At 47.5% G+C, this 21,605-nt stretch overlaps 1 protein-coding gene across 1 annotated transcript in view; it reads right to left on the bottom strand.

Annotated features, from left to right (window-relative positions):
- The window catches only part of SYN3 (synapsin III), a 453,079-nt gene that overhangs the window by 304,430 nt on the left and 127,044 nt on the right, over nt 1-21,605 (bottom strand). The window contains exon 5 of the mRNA XM_046646801.1: nt 512-668. Within this exon, the coding sequence (XP_046502757.1) occupies nt 512-668 (157 nt within the window). The remainder of the gene's footprint in view (nt 1-511; nt 669-21,605) is intronic.

Here is a 21,605-nt window from a genome sequence, read left to right as displayed (position 1 = left end):
GACTAATGAATAAAAGGCGGGGGAATCAAGTCTTGGGGGTTGGAGAGCGATGGCTTCAAGTTCTGGTTTCACCTCTCACCGGCCACATGACCCTGGACAGGCCCCTTAACTGCTCTGAAGCTGAGCTTCCTTCTCTGTAAAGTGCAGCGATGATGCCCATTCACATGAGAGTGATGGCAGGAGCACTGGGAGGCACGGATTTCTGGTATATAGTAAGTGCTCAGTAAATGAAGCCTGCTGTTAACATGATGATCTGATAGAATATTGGTAAGAAGAATATGGTACCCCTTCTTACCACTAATATTATGATAACATAACACTGTATCATAATATATTATTATATAATATTTGTTAGGTGATAATTATAAGAAGAGGTCTGGGGTCCAAGCGGCTGATTCAATTGCTCCTTTCATTACTGAGGCCTCCATGCTGGGGAATGGGCCCATTTCAGGGCTGGGTGGCCACCCGCTGCCTCCCACTTTGCTCCAGGTCAGCCTGGCCCATCACCTACCACCCAGGGCTTGCTGCAGAAGTTGTACACGGAGTAGAGAGAGTTGACAGCGGGCAGCCCTCCATACTGGAGGCCGATGACCAGGCTGCGGTAGTCTTCACCCAGGGCCATGCTGTAGGCGTGCTGGCGGACCAGGATGAAGTCCGGCTTGAAGGATCTGCCAAGAGAGGGGCCGACAGCAGCGTTACCACACCGTACATTGATGGAAAACCAAGGCATCAGGGACAGCACTGACCCAGCATGGCTGCTGCCCACAGGGAACCCTCAGTTCAGAATGGGGATGGGGTGGGGGAGTGCGGATGAGGAGGGTCAGATGGAAACACAGCAACTACCAAGTAAGCGGAAGAAAACTCACTATCTTCTGTTCTTTTTCAGTTGTTTTCTAAATTTTCTATATTGAACAAGTATTTTATTTGCAATCAGAAAACAATGTATCAAATAAGTCAGTGAAGATGCTGCAATTTTACTAGGCACTGTGGTGAATGCACATATCACCTTACTGAATCCACACAGCTGCCCCAGGACATGAGTACTGCTGCCATCAACTCCATTTTATAGATGAGCAACCGGAGGTTCAGGAAGATGAAGTCACTCCCTCCAAAAGACGCTCAGTGGGTAAGCGGCAGGGCCAGGTCTATGCAAGCTCATGGCCCTGTTCGCCACCACCATGCAGCAAGGCTTACCTCTCATCTATTTCAAATGTGTCCTGTCCTTTTCAAGTAGCAACCTCTGGAAAGCAGTTAAGAATACTAATGCGATGGTGAGGACATGCCAAGCTCTTTGCTAGGTCCTCCTGGAGATCCGATCCTGATTGATGCTCACAAGCAGACCTGGATAAGGTCGGGATTATGTCCCCAATTTATAGATGGGAATACCGCAACTCAGAGAAGCTGTGAACTTCCCCAAGTCACAAAGCTGGAAGCAGGAGAGCCACATTTGAACTCAGGTCATTGGGCTCCAAGTCCATACACTTTTCCCTCCATCACACGGCTCCAGGTGGATTCACACATTGTTTTATTCACACCGTGAAGGATCCATCTATTTCAGGATTCCTCACGTGTAAGTCACACAAGAAAATCAGCCTCACATTAGGAGGCGGTTCACACTCAAAATGGTGTGATCCATTTGGCTCACCCAGAGTGGGACCCTTATAAGGCGTCAGATAAATTGCATCTCCTTAAAATAATTCAAATGTAAATTAAAACAACTGTCAAAGGAAAGGACTCTGCTCCCCTGAAGACAGAAGGAAAGAATGCGCTGCAGGTGCTGACGCTTCTCAGATTGTTGAGCTTGGGCCTCATTGTGCACCCCTCCCAGGGTCTGGAGCCGCGGGAGCAGGGGTGTGATAAGCACGTGTGGAAGGAATGAATGATGCACATGAACATCATCTCCTTATCCCCAAAGGAAATGGCAAGGGTCTTCCCCGCTAAGTTCTCACTCATGCCGACGGGGACCACATGGACGGTGACAGCACAAGTATGGCTGACACTGTGCTCACAGAAGTGGTCAATCATGTCACTTTGTGGTTAGGATTAGGGTTGGGTTAGAAGCTTGGAATGGCTATGCCTGTGTCCTTATTGCATTCTTAGAGATGAGCTAGTCCAAGTCGAGAATTTTACAGATGGGGAGACCGAGGTCTGCAGCAAGGCAGTGACATGTCCAAGGTCACCAGGCAAAACCGTGGCAGAGCAGGAGGTCACGCCCAGGTCCCTGCTCCCACTTTCCTGTTCTTTGGGCTCAGCTTTGATGCCTCCTACAGCAACACAGATGGAAGGAAGAGATGAAGGTGGTGCGCATGTGTCTCTAAGGGGACAATAGGGAGCACTGTCTTGAAATATCACCATTTTCTGCTTTTATCTGGTTTTTAAAGTAATGCGTGTTCCTCATGCAAAATATGAAGTTAAATAAAAATTTGGAAAACATAAAGAAGTAAACAAAATTACCCATAATCCTCAACTCAGAGAAAATCTCTCATAAGCTTTCTATGTGCGTGTTTCCTTATATGCATATTACAATCCAATTACCTATTTTAATATACATAATATGCATTCATACTCATATTTGATTTCAAGCTTTCTAGAAATTGTGATTTTTCTGTTTTCCACATATAGTGTGAGCATTTCTTCTACTATCGAAATCTCTTCAAAAATATCACTTCTAACGGCTAAGAGTCCGCTGAATGGGAACACCACAATTCAGTCAACCGACCATCTACTATTATCAAGTGGGCTGTTACCAATATTTCACACACGTACATCTTTGCACACAAATCAATGCCTTCTTTTTCAACTATTTCCTTAAAACAGATTCTAAGAATTGGGATTACTGGGTTAAAGGGTATGAACTCTTTTTTTCAGGTATTCAAAAAAGTGCCCCCTTTTAAAGGCGCCCGTCACCAATTGCACATGACAGCATGCATCTCACCTCAGCCTCACCAGCACTGCGGTTTTTAAAAACTACATTTTTCAATTTGATAAGCAATTTTCCCCAAAAGATACCCTGTATCCCACTGCTGTTTTAGTTTGCACTCCTGATTTTAGTGAGATTGAGTACTTTTATTAACCATTTGCATTTTCTTTTCTGCAAAAGTCTGCTCACATCTTTCCCCATTTTTAAAAACGGGGTCTTACTGTTTCCTCATGGATGGAGCTCTGTACTATATCAGGATGCTTCCTTTTATCTGTCGTGTGTGGCAATGCTTTTACTAGTTGTTTTCTTGTCTTTTCTTTTTTTTTAATGTCCGTGCATCTTAAAAAAACAAGTAAACACATTTCCCATTCCTTCCGAGTCGAATCTATCAGTCTTTCCCTTTTGATTTTTCTCTCTGCTTTGATGCTCAGAGGCTCCTCCGGGGCCTGGATTCTGACAACGGGATGCCCCCTCGTCCTGGGATGTGGTTTCCCTCACCGACATCAGTTGTGGTAAACTTAGTGTCTCACTACGGGTAACTCCACTCTGCTCCAAGAGGAAGTAATTAAAGGTCTCATGCTGGCTGGCCTGCCAGTTTGTTACTGTTTGTGCAGAACTCAAAAGAGGCACAGAGCCTAGGGGCGAAAAATCTGGCTACCTCGAAAAAGAGGGTGCCCTTCCGAGAGGAGCATCCAATGGCCTGTCCTGGGGTACGCCAACTCCAGTCCCAGATATTATGGTGCTTTCTCACGAGGACTTCTAGAACTCACCGCTAAACTGGAACCTTTTTCATTCTTTGAAATAAGAGTAGTGATCACCTCCTCTTTGTCTTTAAGGATCTGAAAATCCACCTCAAGATTCCATACTCAAAGTGCTCTTTCAAAAGTATGCATCACTTCCCTGTTTAAAACTCTCTGAAGGCTTCCTCTTTCTGACAGCAGATCCTCAGCTCCTTACGATGGCTCAAGGCCCCAGCCTACCTCTCCATCCTCACACCTACTTTTCTCTCCTCCCTCACCTCCACTAGAGCCACACTGACACCCTCCCTTCCTCTAATTCTCTCCCTGGAAGCTCTTCTCCCAAATTGTGCATGGGTGTCTCATTCTTATCACTCTCTCATCAGCTCAAGTTCATTTCCTCAAAGACACCTGTCCTGTTCACTCCATCAAAATTTGCCCCAATTCTCATGGTGTCCTATTTTCCTTTCTTAACAGCTCTTGTGACAATCGTATTTCTCCTGTTTATCTGTTTAGATGTTTCTTGTCTGTCCCTTCCCTCTAAACATATCAGCTCAGTGAGAAGAGGGGACCTGCCCATCTTGGACAAACTAGACCATCCCAATGTTTTTAAATGTGTGATTGAGTTAATGAACGCACATATAAAGGAATGAATAAATGAACGGACACAAAGTGGAATGGCCACTGGAAAAGGGAGGGACCTCTTTCCTTGTGGTCCTAGAGAAGAAAACGAGGGCTGACGGCCATGTTGCCACGAGACACCACGTGGCCTCTAATAACCAGGGGCTGCCTTACAAGCTAATGAGTTCTGTCTTCCTGGAGATATATTAGCATCACCAAGAAGGTTTTAACTCCAGGGAATTCAAGTTGGACCCCACGACCCCTCAAGATGCTCAGATATGATATGTGGAAAGATAAACACTTTCTATGAGGGATATATCTGGGCAAACTGGGCATGTGTTCCACTTCAAATCCTGCCATTCACTGCTACATAGAATGCACAGGGTCCTGACAGCCCGGGGTTGAGGGGTTTGCAAGGAATGCAGAGAAATTAGTGGCTCAAGCCAGGCGACCTGTGGCATACGGTTCCTCCCTCCATATCCAGCACCCCAGGTTCTCTACCTGGTCAGGGAAGGGCCAAGTCCTCCATGTCACCCCAGCATCCCAGGATGTGGCTGCCAGCAGTTATCAGGCCCTGACAGTGGGCTGAGTGCCCTGTCTGGAGGCTGGAGATCCTGAGATGACCCCTGTTTTCAGGAAACTCACAATTTGAGAGGACTTGGGTACGATTCTAAAGGACAAGGAATTGCTAAATGAACAAATGAATAAGTGAGTGAAATAATAGAGGCATGTACAAGGTATGAGAGTGGACTGAAGAGTGTATTCAACTCTGGGGGTGGGTGTGAATGAGTGTGTGCTGGAAGGCACGGGGCTTGAGAGAAAAGGAGCGGTTTGTCATGTGGGCAGGGTTTTGCGGGTATCTCAGGTAAGGGATCAAGACCTGCAGACGAATGGATGGACCCTCGTAGCAGGGAGCATAGTGGACCGTGTTGGTTTTTGTTTTATCTGCTCAGTATCCTCCTTTTTTTTTTTTGAAAACAGAGCCCGTGATAAAATCTTCTCCAATCAAAGAACCACATTTCCTTGGGCAGTAACTGGTCTAAGGATTGCATCTCTGATGTAAAATGGGACCATCAGAATCTCTCTGAGTGCTGGGAGAGGGGAGTGGCTGGCTGAGCCACGTGATGTAAACTGGGGTTGACGGACACCATTTTCTCCATACGTGGAGGGATCCTATCGGTAGGAGAAGTGCCACTGAGAACAGAGACAGGGAGGGAGGCAAAAGCCCTGTCCACATCTCTTGAGTCCCTGAATCCTGCTGAGCCTGACACCAGAGCCCTCTCTATCTTCTGAGTTATGTGAGATAGGGAGTATCCTGTTTTGCCCACAGTAGTTTGAACTGGGTCTGTTGCTTGCCATCACTATTGCTCTGACTGATATCAGGAGGACGTGGCAAAGTGTGCACCTGATTAGATGGCTGAAGTGTAAGGTCTGATGAGGTGGTAGCAAGAGATGAGGTTGGGCACAAAATCCCAACAACTCTCATGAACCCCTTCCCGCCCTTTGGTCTCCGCAGCCCCGCTGGGCCCAAGCCCTGTGCCTCTTATGCGTGGGCAGGACGGCCTCCTTCAATGCTACACAAGCTGGCACATCCTGGCTGCAGGCTGTATCTGGATTTTCTTGTTATTTCAGCTTTACACTTAACAGGAGCCGTATTATTTGGGTTTCTCATTGCAGGTATTTCTCAGAAGAGGCTGGCAGCGCTGGAGAGGAAATCAAGGACAACGTATAATTAAATAGTAGAGATGGGACAGGTGATGTGTTGCAGGGACATTACTGGGTGCTTCAGGCAGCATCAAGACACGGGGGGCCAAAGGCTAAGTGACTTTTAACCATGGGAGAAGTGTAATAATTCCCTCAAATATGCCAAAGCCTGCAGCGGCAAGAACAGCTCTTGGCTGGGCTTTGCCTGGGACCTAAGTTAACAAGCAGGAGCCTCATTATTCTTGGCCGCTTGACTGCTCTTTGTAATGGTTCCCTGTTCCCCAAGAGCTGGGTTGACAAAGGGGGATGCGGATGCTGATTTTGGTCACATGGCTGACCCATCACCCCAGCCCTGACCCCAACCGTGCCTGGGAAGGCTCTGGACTTTCCGGCGTCTGCGCCCACCAGTAGAGAGACTTCAGGTTTTCCTCTTCACTGTCTCCACACTCCCCACAACCCTTCTCCATGTCCCTCCACCTCTGAAAATTCAACCTCGGGTACCGAATCTGGGGGAAGGAAACCAAGAGAGCTGAGCAAACCAGCAAAAACAGGTGTCACAAGGAAAAGGAGAGGGGAGATCAAAACATTCAATTGGTCTCCACACTCCTGAAGGCTTATGGACCACTGTCCCTCTGCAAAGAATGGAGCAGAGGAGATGTGCACGCTTTGCAGACGGAGCACTTCAAACGGGCCATATGGAAGGACTTTGGGAATTAGTGATGCTTCCCGCCAGTCTGAGGACTGCAAGAAATTAGTCCAGGCCGAAAAGAAATTAGGTGGCAGCCAACCAAGAATCTGGCAAAGAGCGGACAACAGGATGCTGCATGGAGGCCTGTGGGGCCCGCGCGGCAGCTGCCAGCTGCACGGCGTGTGACGGTGGGGAAGGGGCCCAGTGGGGTTTACGGACAGCAGGGCTCTCTGATGAATCCCAGGGCCCTCTTTGTAAACTACTAGGAGGTTAATAAAACACAGACATGAGTTACCGGAGGAAGTTGACTTCCTCATCTCTCTTCTCTGCCTCAGAAACTCCGTCTCTTTATCCTGGTCTCTTCCTTCCCTTTCATTCCAGAAAAGGAGTCCTCAAGGCCCCATGCTTGCTCCATCCTCCTCCTCCATCACCCTGGGGATCCCACATGTTATGGGCTGAATTGTGTCCCCGAGAAAGATACGTTGACATCCTAAGCCCTGTTACCTAACCTTATTTGGAAATAGGTCTTTGCACATTTAATCAAGTTAAGATGAGATCATACTGGAGTAGAGTGAGCCCTACTCCAATGATGGGTGTCTTTATAGGAAGAGGGAAATGTGGACACAGACACACAGAGAGGAAGAGGAGAATGCCATGTGAGGAAGGACTCAAAGACTGGAGGGATACGCCTACACGCCAAGGAACGCAAATGATTGCTGGCAACCACGAGAAGCCAGGAGGAGGAAGGCAAGGACCCTCACTTCGATCCTTGAGAGGGAGCCGGGCCCTGCTGACACCTTGATCTCAGACTTCCGGCCTGCAGAACTGTGGGAGAATAAATTTCTGTTGTTGATGTCACCCAGCCCATGGTACTCAGTTACCGCAGCCTCGGGAAACAGACACAAGGCACATCCCCAATATTTCCTCTTGCTGGCAGCTTTCAGAGCTTTCTCGCTTCCTTTGTGCTTGTGTGTATCCATCCACAGCCCCCTCTCCAGTTCCCAAACCATGATCTCAGCGCCAACAATAGGAATACCCTCGCTTCAAGGTTGAAAACGAATCAACAGTTAAGCGATGCTCATGTCTACATAAAAGAATTAACAAATCGACACATCGAGAAACGCACGGAGACTAGTTTGGAAGGTTGTTCATCAAAATGCTGACCGGATTACCCTGAAAGGTGAAATGGGGAAAGGCATTGTTACATTCTTCTTCAGACTTTGTGGTACTCTCTGAATTGAAAAAAAAAGAAAAGCACAGAGAAGTTTTATAAGCAGGAAAAAACAATGAGGTTATCTTCATTTTGGAAAAAATGATAGATGTAACAATGATGTCACATCATGGAAAATGCTTTTGGGACAATTTCACATGGATAAAACAATAAAGAAGAGAATCTGTGTTATGAGAAAAGCGCTATAAACATGATGGGCTTGGAAGGGGAGATGGAACATTGCTCATCTGTTAAGGTGGTGAGGCAGCAGGTGATTTCTTTTATTTTGAAAAATTTCCATTTTTGTTACAATGTGGTTTGGGAGTTAACCAGAACTTCCAGTTGGCGTCACTAAATAAATGGACGTGAAGCAAGTCCCCTCCACTTGGTCCGGTAGCCATAAGCAGCCTGTTCTCTTCCTTCCATTGCTACACCTGTTGGACAAGCCAGTCTATGCCTGCCAGCCCCCATTCCCAGGTCCCCATCTCCATAGCTCTCTGCATCTGGCTGCCAGCACCCTTTCCACCCCAGCGACATCGCATTGAGGTCACTCCTAAATGCCAGACTCTGAGATGAAACGGGCTCTGCTATGCCCTCTTTCCCTGACTTCTAATAACAGCTAATGTCCTACGAGCCTCTCTTCTAAGCCCTCTGTGTATCTCCACTCATTTAAGCCTGAACAATCCTATGAAGCAAGTATTATTATCATCCCCATTTTCCAGATAAGGAAACTGAGGCACAGAGTGGTTACAGAACTTGCCAAGATCACACATCTGTTCATGGTGAAACCACGAGTCAAACCCAGAAGCCTGCTGGCTCCAGAGAAGGGTTTCCCAACCTCTGGACTTCTGACCTTTGGAGGTGGGTCATTCTTTGTTCTGGGGGGGCTGTCCTGTGCCTTGGAGGGTGTTAGGAACATCCCTGGCCTCTACCCACTAAAGGCAATAGCACCCCCGTGCCCAGTTGTGACAACTAAAAATGTCTCAAGACATTGCCAAGAGTCCTCTGGGGGGCAAGTTCCCTCAGGTGCACGACACTTCTGTCCTCAGTGGGCTCCGTGGCATGATCTCCATCCTCTCCCTCCACACCTTTTCCTCCCTGCCTTGACGATGCCCTCTCCCCTTGTTTTCCACCTGCTTCCCCCTGGCTCCTCACTACACCATCTTCTCTCCTCCTGTGACTCTTCTGCAAGGCTTGGTGTTGATTCTCTACCTCATGGAATCATCTCCATTCAGTGGGTTTGCCCACCTTGTCCTCACAGGCGATAGCGAAAATGACTCTGATTTATAGAGCACTTCCTCTGTGCCAGGGATCATTTTTAGGCTTTTAATTATGCTATCTTTAACCTTCGCAATGACCCTATAAGGAGGAGAGTGTTTTCAAGAAACGAAGGCACCAAGAGATTAAGCACAGCAAGAACAAGGTCCACAGGAGACGTGCTTCAAACCCAACGTGCATAACAAGCACCGTGCAACCAGCACCACACACCCACCCGGCTGCCTCATCATCAACTCAGCTCACTGTGCCTGGACCCCACGTCATCAGTCTCCCCCAGTGTGGCTCTCCTGGCTTGTATTATCCAAGATGCTCCCAGGAACCCAGGATCTGTCACCCTGAAGTCATCTGCGATTCTTCTCTCGACACCCCCTATGTAAGGAGCCTAGGATTTTTCCCTACACTTCTCGCTCGCTCCTCTCACTCTGGTTTTCCCTTCCATTGCCTCATGCCCAGGACACCTCGACAGACCCTCAGCTCCTAATGCCCAGGGTCACAAGTCCCTCATCTTCTTCTTCTCTGTAGCACAGGGTCTGACTCCGAATCCAGACTGCTGGGTTGTGAATGAGTTCCCTGCCTCTGCCCCAGGGATGCCCAGCCTAAATTCTACAGAGCCTGAGAAAGTAACACCAGGGCTTAGTGAAGCGGGCCCCTCAGCGCTATTCCTCCAACACATTTGTTACTGCCGTTCAGGCAATTCCGAGTCCTAGTTACTTCTACCTGTCTTGTTGGCCCATCCTCTCACCTTCCGGTTCTATATCAGATGATGCTCTGCTGCGATTACACAGCCAAGTTTTTCGGAACTGGGTGGCCAGGTCCTTCTTCCTAGTCTGTTTTAGTCTGGCAGCTCCACTGAAACCCATCCACCATGGGTGACCCTGCTGGTACCTGAAATGCCAGTGGCATAGCTTTCAGCATCACAGCAACGTGCAGCTGCCACAGCATGACAACCGACAGATTGGTGGCGTGGTTCCCTGACTGGGAAATGCACCCGGGTCGCTGCACTGAGAGCGCCGAAGCTTAACAGCTAGACACCAGGGCTGGCCCTTCTAACACACACTCTCTTTGTTTCCATATTAAACACATAGGAATATTCTTAATTTCCACAGTGCTCCCTCCAACCTCTTTTGGAAGCTTGCACATCCCTACTCTATCTTTCATTTTCCCACTTTTGATAACTAGAGTACAAGAAACATTTCATTTTCTGTCGGAGACCACAACCTCTGATAAAGGGCAGCTAACACAGGCCTCTGTGGAGAGCGAGGAGGAGAGGTGGGGGCTGGTGAAGCGAAAAACGGCCTGAGCGCCAGCCATTATGGCCACATAGGAATGAGGTCCCATAGCCCTAATGACTTTTTTAAAGAAGCCAAAATCTAGGTATTCATATGAAATTCGCAATTACTTAAAAGTTGATGACTCATTCGAAAGAATTTTTTTAAATCACCATGAAGGCTGGCACCAACAACAAATGAAGCAGGACGAGTATGGGAAAAATTCCAACGAAACTCAAAGCTGCAGCTTAACGGGTTGGTTGCGACCCAACTCCAGCATACGGTGGCCACGTGGAAAGACTCGGTCCAGGTTTACCAAATCCTCTGATTTTTTCAAATGAAGCCAGAAACCTGTCTTTTACGTGAAACCTTTTGTTTCAAATCTCTCCTTTTAAAAAATACTGGTCCACATTGTATGGGCAAACCAAACTTGTCTGGACAGGGTATGTGGCCTGAAAGCAGTCAGTGCATGGTCTCCATCTTGGGGAGGTAACTCTCCCTCTAACAACCTATTCTGCATTACGCTCCTGGACTAATCTTAAAATCCTGCTTTCCTCAGGCCACCATGCTGTTCAAAACCCTCCCGCAGCCTCCACTGCCTACAGGTAGGAGTTCATACTTCTTTTCCTGATGCTCAGTCAGTGCTCCCCAGAAGGCTGTCTGGGCCTCCTCTTAGCTCCATCTCATCTGCGCTCCTAAGAAACCCTTTTGCCCAGGTCCACTGGCCGTGCCGTCCTCCACACTCATCTACCATCCATTCATATTGCACTCTGCCACACCAATCCCCATGGTTAGGAAATTGCCCCTTGAAAAGCCCCCCAACTTGAATCCCACTTCCTCAGCGATTTCTTTCTATCCTCCATTCCTGTCACCCTCAGCATGTCTCTCTCACGTGGAAATTACTCACACCACATTTTCTGACAGCTCACAAGTCATGGCCTCTTACTGAACTCTTCACCTGTCGGAGGTTGTCTCCAGCTGGGGGCAGGGGTCTTGCCTTGCGTCTCAAGTCTCCTCTCCACACGGCCCAGAGAGACCTTTGTAGGACACACATCTGAGCATGTCACTCTCCTGGACAAAGGGTTTTGGAGGCTGCCCACTGTTTGCAGATTGAAGCCCAAAAGATTCAGCATGGTACAGGAGTCTTGTGTCTGGTATGGTTTTGGTCTACTCCTCAAGTTCTGCTGTGGTCATCCCCCATCACGCACCCTACCTTCCCACGACATGGGACGATAGCTGTTCCCTAGAAGCCACGATCTGTCTCTCGTTTGTAACTCTGTACGTACTTGGGGAAAATGAAAGGGACAGTATTCAGGGGGATCCTTCAGAGGGAGCACTGTGGAAATTAAGAATACTCCTATGTGTTTGATATGGAAACAAAGTGAGTCCAGGAATGCCCTTGCCCATCTTCCTGCTTTTCCTGGACTTTCAAAGCTCGCTCTTAATAAATCCTCCCATGTAGAATGGGCTGGTACTATTTACTTCCTGGGATAAAGTTAGCCAAAACACACACACACACACACACACACACACTCTGAAAACAGTGATGCTCTCTGCAACAACCAGGGGTTGCTATACACCTTTGTGGATCCTTCCCTGTGTGCCCAGCAGGTGCCCAGCCTATAGGAGGTGCCCATGTGGAAACGGAGTGTGCGCTGGCTTCACTTCTCAGGGCCCTGGCCCATCTAAAGGAAACAACTAGCAGAGAAAGAGGATCAGAAGATGCCAAAATAGCATGTGGAGTGGAGGGAAAAAGCAAGACACAGTCTAGGCCAGTTCTGCCCCATGGGCACCTGCCAGTGCCGCGTCTCTCTGGGCCTCAGTCTTCTCATGGGTACAAAGAGAGTTGGGCTACATGACCTCTGAGGGACCTTCCTGGGATGACTGCCTCCAATTCCAGACTGGGACCCAAGGCTTTCCACACCCGTTGTATCTCCGTGTATCTGTCCGTGTTCCCTTGTGACATTCTGTCACGTAGCAGTAGTTTATAAGAATCGTGATCACCGACTCCTGGGGACTTGCCAAGTGCCAGGCACCTGCAAGGGGCTTTTCAAGCCTTATCTCATCGAGTTCTCACACAGAGTCCTCGTGAAGCAGGCACTTCTCTTGGGCTGGGTCCCCTAGAAGCGGAGCCCAAAACAGGCTTCCGAAAGCCTGTGATTCACGGAGGGAGGGCGTGCTGTTGAGGAAAAGCTGTAAGGCGTGAGGGAAGCAGGACAGGAAGAGAAGGGGCCCAGGAGGAGTGTAGTGGTGGGTCAAGTCTAGTCTTGGCCTCATGCACAGGGGGCTCCGGAGCATCAGTAGTCCCACCAAGTTGTCCCACCTTGAGGAAAGAGGACTGAGTGTCCCCAATATCAGTCAGTTACCGACTCCCCTGATGGGAGGGGGCATGGTCATGGAGGAAGTTAGCCTTTGGGATGTCTCAGGGATGCAGTTACCGTCAGCAAAGGCTGTGGAGAAGGCTGGAGGTACAGCCGTTACCATGGCACTCACAGCACTGGGGGATGGAAGCCCTGGCTGGCACAGGTGGTCAGAGAACCACAGCATCTGTACAACATGTTAGCCCACTCTGCAGATGAGGAAAACCCAGACCTGGAGTGATTACACACACTCTCAAGGACACAGAACTACCAAGTATAGAGGTCTGTCCTATTACGTACAAATCACATCCCCCATAAACACTCCTCACTCCTGAGGGGCAGGACCCATGTGCCTCTGTTTCCCCAGCACCCAGAATGGTGACTGAGCACTGAGATGGGCTCAGCACAGCTGAGTGTGTGAGCTGCTGCTCGCCAGGGCTGTGGGACTCTAGTGGCACATCTCTGTGAGGCAGGGGGCTTAGCCATCTCCCCACGCGGGGGCAAGGTGGGGGCCGCCCCAGTCTCTGCTCTCTGACAGCTGCCTGGGCTCCAAGCGCTGTCAGCGGCCTGTTCCACGCCGGGCGGGCCTCCTGCCAGGCTGCCGCTGCTCCGGGAAGGGGAACATTATTCATCAGGGAGATAAGGCAGCTGATGAGAGATGGGCCTCAGAGCAGCTGTTCCTCAGCAGCGGCTGGAACGGATGCTGGAGAAGCGGAGGGGAGGGGAAGATGGGGGGAAGCCCATTTCGAGATAAAAAATGATGGTACTGCTCGGGGGTGATGGGAGAGCACATTTCTAACTGAGGCTGGGCACTCGTATATACTTAGACCCGTGGCTCTCCCCGCAAATATCCATGCCTGGCAAGCCACATAGGCGCTTCTGTCAGGTTAACTGTTGAACGAGTCAGGGACTCTCTTATCAGCTCACTCAGCAAGAAATATCCACCTGGTGGGGTGCATAGCTCCCCAAGCTAACTGCTCAGCGCAAGCAACTTGGGGCCAAGAGAAGCAAAATGCTCCTAGCCTGGCTGCGGCCCTAAATCACTCATTTCCTGCCCCCAGGACACTCAGGCGGCAATGACTTCAGGGGGGCTAAGTCCTCGCGGTCTCCCCTTGTTTGTTAAAGCTGGCCCGCACACGGTGGAATTTTCCAGATTGGGGTGCAAGTGTGGGTGAGGTTTCTTTATTTTATCTTTTGCTTTTTGTTGATTTTTTGAAGGGAGCCATTAAAAAAGGCCCCTGACGGTTTCCTGGGAGAGAAGAGAGAGTTGGATGTGATGGTCTGTGAAGGGAAATGAGCTCCCAGGTGGGTTCACGGACAGTGCCCGAACTCCTGACTGTCTTTCCTGACGGGCTCCGGCCACCTCTCCAGCCTCCTCCCCTGCGCATCAGTCGCCTTCCTTTCTGAGCACACTGGAGGGTTTCCTTAGAAGCCAGGGCCTCCCCTGGCCCGTGCCCTGCAGTGGACTTTCCCACCCTGACTCCTGGCTCTTCCGTAGCAGGAAGAGGGAGAGAGAGGCATAGAGGGGTCTTTAAAAGCCTCAAAACAGCACAGTTTTGGCACAAAAGCAGACACACAGATCAACGGTACAGAATCGAGAGCCCAGAAATAAACCCACACATCTGTGGACAGCTGATTTTGACAAAGGAGCCAAGAACATACAGTGGAGAAAGGAAAGCCTCTTCAATAAATGGTGTTGGGAACACTGGACAGCCACGCGCAAAAGAATGAAAGTAGACCATTATCTTCCACCACACACAAAAACCAACTCTAAATGAATTGACTTGAATGTAAGACCTGAAACCATGAAACTCCTAGAAGAAAACATAGGCACTACACTCTTTGACATCAGTCTTAGCAACATCCTTTTGAATACCATGTTTACTCAGGCAAGGGAAACAAAAGAAAAAATAAACAACTGGGATCACATCAAACTAAAACGCTTCTGCATAGCAAAGGAAACTATCAACAAAATGAAAAGACAACCTAACCATTGGGAGAAGATATTTGCAAACAATACATCTGATAAGGGGTTAACATCCAAAATATATAAAGAACTCATGCAACTCAACAACAAAGAAACAAACAACCCAATTGAAAAATGGGCAGAGGATCTGAACAGACATTTTTCCAAAGAAGAGATACAGATGGCCAACAGGCACTGAAAAGATGTTCAACATCACTAACCATGAGGGAAATGCAAATCAAAACTACGAGATATCACCTCACGCTCATCTGAACGGCTATATTTAACAAGACAAGAAATAAGTGTTGGCAAGGACACGGAGAAAAGGGAACCTTCATACACTGCTGGCGGGAATGCAAACTGGTGCAGCCACTATGGAAAACAGTATGGAGATTTCTCAAAAAATTATGAATAGAAATACCATATGACCCAGCTATTCCATTTCTGGGTATTTATCCAAAGAACATGAAAACATTAATTTGAAAAGATATTTGCACCCCTATGTCCACTGCAGCATTATTCACAATGGTTAAGACTTGGAAACAACCTAAGTGCCCATCAATGGATGAATGGATAAAGAAGATGTGGTATGCACAGTGGAATACTACTCAGCCATGAAAACGATGAAATCTTGACATTTGCGACAACACGGACAGACCTTGAGGGCGTTACACTAAGGGAAATAAGTCAGATGGAGAAAGTCAAATACCGTATAATTTCACTCATAAGTGGAAGATAACAACACACAAACACACAGAGACAGAGATTAGACTGGTGGTGACCAGAGGGGAAGGGAGACGGGGGAGGGCAAGAGGAGTAAAGGAGCACATGTGGATGATGACGGATGGCAATTAGATTTTGGGTGGTGAACATGACGTAGTCTACATCGAAACTGAAATATAATGATGTACACCTGAAATTTATATAATGTTATAAAACTATGTGACCTCAATAAAAAAACTGTCTATGATATTATACTTCTCTTTATAAAAAAATCTAAAACAAATGTGGCAGAATGTTAAGAATGACAAGCAGGGTCATGACCACACGGGTAACAACAGTTAAAGTTCATTAAGTACATAGTGTGTCTAAGGCACTTTTGTCTTTTTAAGAGCTTTACCTTAATTAATCCTGACAATTACCTCTTGAGGAAGGTGTTTGTTTTTTTTAAAATAAGACAGAGGCCCAGAGAGGTTAAGTAAGCTTTCCGATGTCACACCGCAGAGCCAGGTAGCCTGGCTCCAGAGCAGGCGCTCTTAATCACCTCAGGATTTGGGTGTTTGTTCTATTATTCTCTGTACTTTTCCTATGCTTGAAATGGTTTAGAATTGTTTTTTTTTAAAGGATCTGAAGTAAATACGGCAACGAGTTAATATTTGTTAAATTGTTGTGTTCAACTATATATGTTTAAAATTATTCCAAGCTTTAAAAAATATATGTGAATATTTCAAAAGAAAAAGAAAAAAGGCTCCGTGTTGTTACCTCTTCTGCTCAGAAGGCTTCTGGAGGCTGCTGAGTCCCCCCACCCCGCCCCCTCTTCCTGTAAGCTCTCACTCTCTGTACTACTCTCCATCATGGCCCTTGTCACACCACATCCTAGCTGTGGGTTTACTTTCTTTGTCTCCCTCTGGGCCATGAACCCCACCAGGGAAGGGGGACGTTGGATTTATATCTCTATTTCCAAGACCTGGCCTTTTGCAAGGAACATGGACGCTCCATAAAATTATTCAACTAAATGGAGCCACTCCGGGGCCCCCACGGGTGAGGACTGAGCAGCTGATGGAAGAGAGGCTGTGGAGGGCGGAGGGACTCCTGCGGGCCTTGTCCTCCCTGCTGGAGACATATGGCAATAATTTTTAGGACTATCACCCAGCCAGGGTTTCCAGCATAAATGCTTCCAGCTGCACCTTCCACTATGCACAGGAACTTCTTAAGACAGGGTCTTGGCTGCATGCAGCTCAGCTCACATGCCCATCACAGAAGTGGAGGGCAGCCTTCGAGGAAGCCGGACGGGTTTTACTCAGTGTGTCTTGAACTGTGACTCTGTGCTGGTTTGGCGGTTGCCAGATCAACCCTGTGCACTTGGCTGCTTCATTCTAGCTTAGGGGCTCTCGATCTTAGCCACACCTTGGAATCACCTGGGGACCTCTCGAAACCATTCATACCTAGTCTTTCTCCCTTTTCCTCTACCCCCGATGTTCTGATGCAATTGGCCTGAGGCTGGGGTTTTTAGAAGCTCTCCCAGTGATTGTAACAGACAGCCAAGGCTGAGAAACTCCTGAAAAGGCAGCCAGTAGGTGAACTGTGATGGCCTCTTCCTTCAATGCACTGTTACTGAGCATCTATTAGGTGACTGGCATTGAGGAAGGAAGGAAGGAAGGAGTTTGAGATCTCTGTCCCATGGAACAGCTAAGTGGAGGAGAGAAATGATTTAGCTGGTTTCAGTGTGCAGAGATCAAACAGCCAGCCTGGGAATGGTAGGGTCTTGCTACCTCCTAAGTCTCTGTAGGACATCAATGATTGATCACAGCCTAACTTCCTGCTGAGTCCTTAGTGGTGGCTGCTGGACAAGAACAAAGTGGCACCTATGTGCACAATACATGGGTATGTTTCCCCAAGGTTAGCGGAGCGTGGATTTATTCTTTCCCCCGCTGAGTGGGACTTCCCGTACCCACGCCAGCCAAGAAGCACGTCAGCATGCAGTGATCACGTATACCAGGTCTGGCTGAACCTGGGCCACGTTTCTAAATATTTAACTAGACTAACAAATTTCTAACACTGCTGGCGCACGGACTACTCTTTGAGAACCGCTGGTTAAGGCCAATGCCAGCTAAAACACATGAGCTCATTTCATCCTTCCAGTAACCCCAGATGTTGATTAGTGGAGTGTATAGGGCATGCACTTTGTGCTCAAGCCCTGGTTCTAGCACTTAGCAGCTGTGTGATCTTGGAACACCAGCTAGCATTTCTGTGTCTCAGTTTACCCATCTGCAAACACTAGGTTGGTAACAATAACAAGTACCCGATAGAGTTGCTGCACAGATGGAATACATCAATCTAGGTAAGGAGGTGAGGCCAGCATCAGGCACACAGTGAGCCTTGGATTAAAGTCAGTGATGTGAGCTAAATCTTGATGCTGCCAAGTAGGCAGCATTTATTGTGAGACTTGCCAGAGTTTCTATGCATACAATTTTTTAAAAAATGTCTTTAATATCTTAAAAATAGGTAACTCACGTACGTGAGATCACATACAGCAGTTTTCTTCAAACCCACCCAATCCTTGATGCTTTTGCCTCAAGGAGTTGATCTTGAGAGCAATGTCCATGTTGTAGGTTCCCCAGCAGGTTTCACAGCTTTCCTGCTGTTACGGGCAACCTGGCTTCGCACAGTCCCTCCATCCCTTAATGTCCCCAGTGGGCCCATCCATGGTGAAATTTCTGTTTAGGGTCTTGCGTCCACCTTCCAAGTTCCTTTCCTGTACCACAATAGTCCTGGCAATGAACTTCAGAGGCTTTTCCATGACCATGGACTTCAAAGTCTTCTTCAAAGACTGTTCTGATTCTTGTTTTTCTACTCAGCAAGCATATCTTGGAAATCACTTCATATCGGCACAAATGGAGACGCTCTTTTATTTTTAATCGTATCTCATTATATGGCTATACCCTAATTGATGTAACCAATCCCCTACAGATGGATGGTTAGGTTGTTTCTAATCTTTAGCTATGAACAAACACTTCAGAGAATAAAACTAATGTTAGCATTCACACAGTTGTACACCAGCAACTGCCTTCCACCAATTTTGAAGGTACTGCAGTGCAGACAAGTGTTTAGAACTTTACACACCATGAGGTTGAGTGCAAAAAAAGTATTTTTTTTGATAGTATTTGCTTATATCTTCAGCATATAGGATGATTTTGGAAGCAAATAAGAGTGATGACTAAATCAATAAAGAAAAGGTATCACTCACATCACTGAGATGGGGCCATCTCAGGGGTGAGTAAATCAGAGGCTCAGTGTCATCTTCAAGGACCTAAATGCTTTGTGCCCTTCTGACTCTTATTCTCAGGGACGGATTTTGTCCTCCACTGTCTCTTCACGTCATCAGTGAGTCGCCCGGGCTCCTGGGGTCACACCCTCATGCCTGTGAGAAAAGAGCCCTTTTCTTGTGTTGCTTTTAAGAACTGCAGTGGACTTTCCAGAATCCTGGCAGATGCCTCACTGGTCAGAACTGTGTCTCAAGCCCTTTTCTAAACACGTCTCTCAGTGGGAACGGAATGACCACAACTGGCTGAAATGAACCAAGATTCATCCCCTGGTACCAGGGAGGGGCCTGTGTTTCTTAGAAGTCTATGGTCCTCTGTTTTTCTCCTTTGTGAAGATGGCAGATTGGAGAAAAATGAGGTGTTGTGCATAGAGGAAAAGAGAACGGGCTTTGCCGTTATGCCTGACTTAGAATCCCAGTTCCAAGAGCTGATTTGGACCTCAGTTTTCCTCGTAGGGAAAATGGCGATAAAAATTTGCAATTCAAAGGGCCATTTAAAAAATATCCTTTATAGAGGTATAATTTGCATAAAATAAAATATACCCACTTACAACGTACAGTTTGATGAGCTCTGACACATGTATCCGTGCACATAACCATCGCACCAGCCAAGACATTTGTGTTCATCACCTGGAAAGCCTTGCACCTTTCTACGGCCGAGCCCCTCCCCTGCCCTTGGCCCTAGGCAACTGCTGATCTTTCACTGACTGTAGAGGTTAGTTTTGTCTGTACTAGAATTTCATATAAATGGAATCGTAAGGTGTGTAATTTTTTGTGTCTAGCTTCTCTTGCTCAACATAATCTCTTTGAGACTCGTCTGGGTTACGTGTGTTAGAGGATGGACTGGAAGGCAGCCCGCATGACCCCTGACTCCTGGTATTCATGCCCTTATATAATCCCCTCCCTGAGTGTGGGCAGGACCTGTGACCTGCTTCTCGAATGTGGCAAAGGTGATGGACTGTCACCCTCATGATCACGTTACATCATATAAGTCTCTGGCTCCCTTGCTTGCTTTGAAGAGGCAAGCTGCCAGGTTGTGAGAGGACCTATGGAAAGGGGCCTGTGACAAGAAACTGCTGGCAGCTTCTAGGAGCTGAGGGTGGCCTCCGGCTGACAACCAGCAAGAAGCCAGAGCCCTCAGTCTCACAACCACAAGGAAATGAATTCTGCCAACAACTCGCATGAGCTTGCAACTGGTTCCATTGTCAGTCCGGCTTCCAGATAAGAACCAAGCCCTGGAGGAAAGCCTTGCAGAAGACCTGGCTCAGCGGTGCCCAGACTCCTGAACCACAGAGACTGTGAGCTAACGGATATGTGTTATCTTAAGTCAGTAAGTTTGTGGTGACTTGTTATGCAGCATAGAAAACTAATACATGTCTCCCAGTAGTTTATTCCTTTTGATCACTGAGAAGCATTCCATCGTGTGGACGTACCACATCTTGTTTATCCATTCACCAGTTGATGGATATTTGGACTGTCTCCAGTTTGGGGCTATTACGAATGAAGTTGCTGTGAAAATTCTTGTACAAGTCATTTAGTGGACATGCTTCCCTTCTCTTGGGGAAAAACCTGGTAGGAGAATGGTTGGATTCTATGATACGTATATACTTAACTTTATAAGAAATTTTCAAACTGTTTTCCAAAGAGTGGTACCATTTCACCCTCCCACGAGCAGTGTTTGGGGGTTCCAGTTGCTCCACATCCTCGCCAATGGTCTGCATCGTCAGTCTTTTTGATACCTCATTATAGTTTTTATCTGCATTTTCCTGATGATCAATGATGTTTGGCATCATTTCATGCACTTATTGGCCACTTTTTGTACACCTTCTTTTGTCAAGTGCCTGTTTAAATCTTAAGGTGTTGCCATCCCATAGGGTTGCTCTAAGAAAGCAATATGTAGGTAATGTGATTGGCATTTTATAGGCACTAAATAAAAGAAAGCCATTAGTATTTATATTATTTTTAAGGTCACTTAAGAAATAAAGTTCTATGATTCTATAAAGGCCCCCAAAATATACTTTTAAGAATGTATTCTAAATCCTTGGCCTGAAGAAGGGGAGACGGAGAAAGAGGAGAGGTCAAATAATAGAAGGGATGGAGCAGGCGTGCAAGAGCCCCCAAGATTTGAGCTGGAGGACTCCATGGGCAGGAGGTATCGGCCGATGTAGGGGTGATCAGGAATTTTGCCTTAGAGATGCTGAGGTTGCAGGGAAAACTGGTATCCAAGTGCCCTCATCGCCTTAAACTATGGTGAGTGCTGAGGCCCCAGCTCTGCCAGACCTGCCATCCAAAAGGGAGCCCAACACCTCTATTTAAAGCAGCAGAGATTGCCAGCATTTTCTTGCCATCTCAAGTCTGTTAGTGCCTGTGTTGGCCCTGCGGTTGCTGGGGCGGGGGCTGGGGGACGGAACTAAGCATGTGGGAGGGGACATTATAGGAATCTTGGGACAACTCTCTATCAGGGATGCTAAAATTAGCACATCTCCCTCCTCTCTGCTCCTCCTGGCCCAACTCGAGTTACTCACCTTTGCCCCAAGCTCCATTCCTGGGTTCTAAATACTTTGCTTCAAGGGGCCTCACAAGGTTGGTTTTCTAAAACCTCTGGAGATGGGTAAGGGCAGTGACTGTGCCCAACGAGCTTCTCAGGACCCAAAATTTTCCCCAAAAGGAAAAACAACTTTTATAGGGATTTTTCTGTTAATAAATGTGACACATGCTTATTTAAAGAAAAAAATAGCAGAGAGCACAGCAACATAGAAAGGACAGGGTAAAACAATGCTGTAGTCCCAAGATTCAGAGACAATGTTCATA

This window comes from Equus quagga, chromosome 19 (genome assembly GCF_021613505.1).
Source record: "Equus quagga isolate Etosha38 chromosome 19, UCLA_HA_Equagga_1.0, whole genome shotgun sequence".
Lineage (NCBI taxonomy): Eukaryota > Metazoa > Chordata > Mammalia > Perissodactyla > Equidae > Equus > Equus quagga.
This window is presented reverse-complemented; position numbering and strand designations above follow the sequence as displayed.